The 5,891-nt window shown below is 52.3% G+C and overlaps 1 protein-coding gene across 3 annotated transcripts; it reads left to right on the top strand.

Annotated features, from left to right (window-relative positions):
- The first annotated feature begins 503 nt into the window (after positions 1 to 503).
- Positions 504 to 5,680, top strand: LOC309338942 (uncharacterized protein). Of its 3 annotated transcripts, none has more exons than XM_081856481.1 (2): positions 504 to 857; positions 1,077 to 5,680. In XM_081856481.1, the coding sequence occupies exons 1-2, from the start codon at positions 573 to 575 to the stop codon at positions 2,136 to 2,138; spliced, it is 1,347 nt and encodes a 448-aa protein (XP_081712607.1). In that variant the 5' UTR covers positions 504 to 572; the 3' UTR covers positions 2,139 to 5,680. The 3 variants fall into 3 exon arrangements, with proteins under 3 accessions (XP_081712607.1, XP_081712606.1, XP_081712608.1); XM_081856480.1 differs by having other exon boundaries at positions 504 to 911; XM_081856482.1 differs by having other exon boundaries at positions 504 to 1,278; positions 4,667 to 5,680.
- Positions 5,681 to 5,891: the final 211 nt, after the last annotated feature.

Here is a 5,891-nt window from a genome sequence, read left to right as displayed (position 1 = left end):
CTTGCGCCCGCTTCAGCGCGGGCTGGGAGGCTGGGTCGAGGCCCAGTAGGCCGGCGCGGGCAGGGTGCGCGGCCTGCGGGGGGGGGGAGCGTTTTGACGCCCGCCATTTTAGGCATTTTGGCGGGAGCGCCATCTTGCCTCCTTCTTGAGTTGGTGGCGACATCTGCTGGCCAGACCCTGTAATTGCAGGGCTGGCTGATATTGCTGTGGGTATAGAGATTGTCGACTCTTGGGTGGCCTCTAGTGGTGGACTGCATATTGCAAGTGGATTTTCTTTTGCTTGCTTTGCTGCTTGCTGACTGCTAAATTTTGCTGTGTTATTTGGTTGCTGAACCTTAACACATTAGTGGCTATTGCATGGTCATTTCCGGCTGGTGAATTTAATTTAATTTTAGTTTTGAAAACTTTAATTGTAATTTTATTTTAAATCTAATTTTAATCTTAATTTTATTTTATTTTATTTTATTTTATTTATTTTATTTTGTTTTATTTTAATTTTGCTATAGTTTGTGACTCAACCGGTTGGTTGCTAATTTGGTGATTAATTTTCTTATTTCCCACCAGTACTAGGAATGGCCCCTAAGAAGGCAGCAAAGAAGGCTGCGCCTACCTCCTCTGCAAAACGGCCTATAAAAGGCCCGTCCCAAGCCTTACGTTCGCCTGTGCCTGGCCAGTCGATGAGACGTCTTCAATCCATGGTCTCTAGCTTGGCTGGTGACCCGGTGGCTCTGGCAAGGGCGGAGGCTGAGTTGGAGGGCCTGATCCAACGTTGCTCAACCCCTTCAACTTCATCAGCAATGCCGGCTCCTCTGGGGGGAGCTTCTTCGCCTGGATCGTCATCTAGCGAAGATGAGAGAGTATATTTGTCAGCCGGTGGTTCTTTACTTGACACGCAACCAGCCCGGTCCCAGGTCTTGCCTGGGTCCCAGGTCGTCACGCGTAGGGGGCGGGGGAGTTCCAGGGTTGGGGCCAGGAGACGGACATCAACGCGGGGCCGCTCTGGGCGGGCCTCTCCTGGGCAGTCTTCAGTGATACTGAGTCCGTCTCTGGGGCATTCACAGGTGGTCTCCTTTCAGTCAGTTCCAGGTGCTGTGCAGTCCCCGGTCTTACCTGCGTCGCAGTCAGGCGTTGTGCAGCAAGGCGATGCTTCGGAGTCATCGGTTGAGGACAGCCTCCCTCTTCCTCCTAGGGCCTCTTCCGGTGGGCGCCGCCGCCACAAGAAGAGCTCCAAGAGGCGCTCCAAGCGCAAACGGAAGGACACTACGTCTTCATCTACAGGTACTTCTTCCCAGACCTCTAGCAGTGACGAGGAGGCTTCCCTGAAGCTTTATTGGGGCTTTGGTGAGACCTCTGGGCTCCCCAAGTGGATTTGGGAGCGGAGGGCAAACTCACACCGTGCTAAGTATGGGGCGGTGCAGGACTGTCAGGATGGGGTCTTGTTGCCCGACGTTAAAGTCTCTACCAATTCAGCTAGGGACCTGATTCCTGGTGCCCATTTGTCGGCAAAATTGCGGGCCAGGATCTTGAATGGTCGTTACGTGGATATTTTTAGCTTAGCCCCCCCGCTCGAGGGTCAAGAGCCCTTGGAGAAGGATTTTGCCGCTCCAAGGAGGCGGACAAGTATAGCTAAAGCGGATAGGAATTTCGAGCGTTGGCTGGACAGTTTTCAAGTGTTCGCTGGCATAGTCTCTGCAGCTTATCCTAGGAGATCTTTGCATTTATGGGTTTACCTGTCCATAGTCCGCTCGGCCTTCACGATGGCTGGAGAGACCGCTGCTTTGTCTTATGATCAAAATTTCAGGCGCAGAGCAGCCAAGATCCCTACTGCTCGCTGGGATCGTAAGGACTTAGATGTTTGGACTACTTACGTTGCCCCTCGCATTGACAAAAAGGCCCCTGATCAGCCAGGGCTTAAGGCGCTCCCTCAAAAGGCGGGTCGCCGGTTGTATTGTTGGGATTTCAATAAGGGCACCTGCCAGCGGCGGCCCTGTAGGTACACACACCTTTGTGAGAAGTGCTCAGGGAGCCACTCAGCGTCCGTTTGTACAGGGGTGCGGCGTCCCTTTCGCAAGGGTGGGGGCTCTCAGCAGCTCCCGAAAGCTGCCACCCAGGTGCCAGCCGCTGGAGCTGGAAAATAGTACCCTGTTTTCTTTAGCCTACACTCCGGTGAGGCTGCAGCCGCTGTTATCCTTGTTGGATTTATACCCTGACAAGGAAGCGGCCTCTTATTTGCGTGAGGGTTTTTCTTTGGGTTTTAGGATTCCGGTGGCATCGCCCCCCATAGCCGGGAATTTAGTCAACCAGAAATCTGTTAAAGACATGCCAGAGGTGGCTCGTAAAAAGATTGGAAAAGAATTGGCGCTGCGTCGTATGGCCGGTCCTTTTCCGGTCTCCCCCTTTCCTAACTTGCATGTGTCACCCTTGGGTATAGTTCCCAAGAAAGCCCCGGGGGAATTTCGCCTCATTCATAATCTTTCTCACCCGAGAGGCACGTCAGTAAATGACGTGATTCCCCCGGAACTTTGTTCGGTGCGCTATGCTACTCTTGATCATGCGATCAAGATGATTCGGAAGTTTGGGCCGGGTGCCCTATTGGCCAAGTGCGACATTGAATCTGCATTTCGGCTGCTTCCGATCCATCCAGATGATTTCTGGTTGTTGGGTTTTCAGTTTGAAGGTGGATTTTATTTTGATAAGGCCATGCCTATGGGCTGCTCTGTAGCCTGTGCAGCCTTTGAGTGCTTTAGCTCTTTTCTGGAGTGGGCCTTGCGTGAAAGGACTGGCTTGGATGGTGTCACGCATTATCTCGATGATTTTTTGGTCGCCTCGGCCAGTGATACGGGGGACTGTGTTTTTCTGTTGAAGGCATTTGCTTCCTTAACGGAAGAGCTGGGCGTTCCGTTGGCGGCGGGAAAAACGGAGGGTCCCTCCACGCAGCTTACATATTTGGGTATCCTATTGGATACCGTGGCCCAAACCTCCAGCTTGCCTGCAGATAAGATAATCACTTTAAGGCGTGTTATTGAGGAATTGATCCCTTCGCGGAAGGTCACCCTACGTCAGTTGCAGTCGTTGTTGGGTCATTTGAATTTTGCTTGCAGGGTGGTCGCTCCTGGGCGGCCATTCTGCTCCCGCTTGGCTAAACTCACTTCGGGCTTGCAGGCTCCGCACCATAGGGTGCGCCTGTCTAGCCAGGTGCGTGCTGACCTCAGTATTTGGATGGAATTCCTAGAGGAATTCAATGGTGTGTCATTGTGGCAGGACACTTTGAACCTCCATAATGACTTTCAAGTGCATTCGGATGCAGCGGGGTCCCTAGGTTTTGGTCTGTTCTGGAACGGCAGATGGTGTGCCGAGCGGTGGCCCTCCGCTTGGCGTGGGAAAGCTATAACTCGGGATTTAACTTTTCTCGAGTTTTTTCCCATTGTAGTGGCTGTGCATTTGTGGGTGGAGTATTTCAAGGACCATCGCGTTTGCTTTTGGTCGGATAACCAGGCGGTTGTGAAGATACTAGCCAAGCAGGCTTCACGCTCTCCTAGAGTAGCGGCTCTGCTGCGGGTCTTTGTTTTGCATTGTTTGCGTTCTAATATTGTATTTTCTGCTCGTTTTGTTCCTGGTATTTCTAACGAGATTGCTGATGCTCTGTCCCGTTTTCAGATGGAGCGATTCAGATCCCTGGCGCCAGAGGCTCGAGACCGTCCGGAAATTTTCCCGGATCATCTCTGGAACCTTGGCAGCACTTAGTTTTACAGGGAGTAGCTGCATCTGTTGCCCCTTCCACTTTAAGGTCTTATGAGAAGGCCTGGGCGGATTTTTTATTATTTAATGGACAGACGGTGGTTGGGGAGGTTATTGCACCCCATTCTACCTCCCAGGTGCTCAGGTATTTGGCACACCTCTTCCAGTTGCGCCGGGCGCCCCGGACGCTGCGAATGCATTCGGCAGCAATTTCCTTTTTTAGCAAGGCATTTTTTAACAAGGATCCGTGTGGGAAGTTTGTAGTGCGCAGGGCCTTGGAGGGGTGGGGGCGTCTCAATCCCTCCAAGCCTACCCCTAGACGGCCTATCACATTTGAGTTGCTGGCGCAGATGCAGTCTAAACTGCGTGGCATCTGTTGGTCTAAATTTGAGACTCGTTTGTTCTCTGCAGCCTTCTCATTGGCTTTCTTTGGGGCCCTAAGGGTAGGAGAGGTGGTCCTTGAGCCTATGCGGGATGGTGGATCCAGGGGCTTGTTGTTGCAGGACGTGAGTATCTCTCCGTCTGATTTACATATTCATATTAGGAACTCTTAAGACGGACCAGCTGGGTAGGGGAGCCTTCATCAGGCTCCCGGCGACTGGGGAAGCTGGCCCTTGTCCGGTAAGGGATCTTAACAAGTACATGTCATTGCGTCCTGTTGGTGAAGGGCCTTTGTTGATTCATGAGGATGGGCGCCCTTTGGTGAGGCATCAATTTTCTAAGGTGCTGCGTAAGGCTATCGCAGCGTGTGGGCTTAAGGCGGCAGAATTCGCGCCTCACTCCTTCCGGATTGGTGCAGCAACGACAGCTGCCCATTGGGGTTTATCCGTGAAGAGAATAAAGGACTTGGGTCGGTGGAGGTCGGACGCCTTCAAGACTTATGTGCGGTAATAATGTGCTGTGTACTTACGTTTCTGTTTAACCCTAGGTCCGGGCACTGTCCGCATCTGGATAGTGGGCCACAGTATTGTGCACTGGGCCGCTGACAGAGCTCGCCGGGCTGGATTGGGAGACGGTCTGGGCCTTCCTCAGCAGGTGCAGGTGTCCTGGATCTCCAGAAGGGGCATGCGTTGGAGGGAATTCTTGCCACTCCTGAGGCGGCGTCTCCTCCTGTTTGGTCCACCCTCGGCGATTGTGGTGCAGCTAGGGGAAAATGATATGGTTTCTTTTCCATGTTTTACGCTGCGTACTGTAATTTTGCAGGACCTAAGGGAGCTGGCGGCTATAGTGCCCACCGCTACACTGATTTGGTCACAGTTGCTTCAGCGCCGCATTTGGCGGGGCAGTCCTTGCCCGGCGTCCACCGAGAAGGTTAGGAAGCGGATTAATTCCGCGGTGGGCAAGTTGGTTGTGAGTTTGGGCGGATTGGTGATTCCTCACCCTCGTATTTCCTTTAAGGAGGAGGTTTTATACAGGGCTGATGGGGTTCATCTTTCCATGTTTGGGAATGATTTATGGTTGGATGCAGTGGTGTCCAAGTTGAGAGTGTGGCTTGCTTTGTGAATGGTGGCGGCGAGTGTAAGGGCTCTGGTGGCGGTTAGGCATTGGTTAAATTGGTTGATGGAGGGGTATGGATTGGCTGTGCCTACCCCTCCAATGCTGCTGCGAAATGGGAATTCCGTTAAAGGAATTCTGGGGCTTACCATCCCCTTGTCCAAACCCCTGGAATCGGGTGCGGGCCGTGTAAGACCCCAAGGCGCATGCAGGGAGGAACTGAAGGGTCTGAATCGCAGCCCCAGTTGCCCTGCCTGTTCCTCCACACTGACTTACGCTGGAATCCGGGAGTCAGTGCTATCCCCAAAGCGGGGGGGGATAGCTAGTCATAACCAATGCCTAAGCAACCATTCACAATCTTGTATGATAATAAAGTTGTGGCCAAAATTATGCCAAAAACCTTAAACAAAAATTATGTGTGATGTGTGAGTTATTTGGGGAAGGGATGTTTTGGGCACCTCAGCACGCAAAAATCTGTACTTAAAAACGAAGCTGTTGGAATAACCAGTACTGGGGGGGCTAGATGGACCAGTGGTTAGTATAAGGCAACATCATCTGCTCCTTGTAGCTCAGTAGTAGAGCACATCCTTCACATGCAGGAGGCCCCAGGTTCAATCCCTGGTATCTTCTATTGAAGCATCTCAAGTAGAGGGCTGGCA

The sequence above is a fragment of the Podarcis erhardii genome (assembly GCF_964252035.2).
Source record: "Podarcis erhardii genome assembly, chromosome: 3".
Lineage (NCBI taxonomy): Eukaryota > Metazoa > Chordata > Lepidosauria > Squamata > Lacertidae > Podarcis > Podarcis erhardii.
The sequence above is the reverse complement of the archived record's forward strand: the minus strand, read 5'-3'. Positions and strand labels throughout refer to the sequence as shown.

Excerpts from the sequence above, each read along its gene's own strand:
- LOC309338942 (XM_081856480.1), top strand. The coding sequence starts at position 573 with ATGGCCCCTAAGAAGGCAGCAAAGAAGGCTGCGCCTACCTCCTCTGCA. Across the intron at positions 912-1,076 it reads CGCAACCAGCCCGGTCCCAG|TCAGTTCCAGGTGCTGTGCA; the intron begins GTCTTGCCTGGG and ends GTCTCCTTTCAG.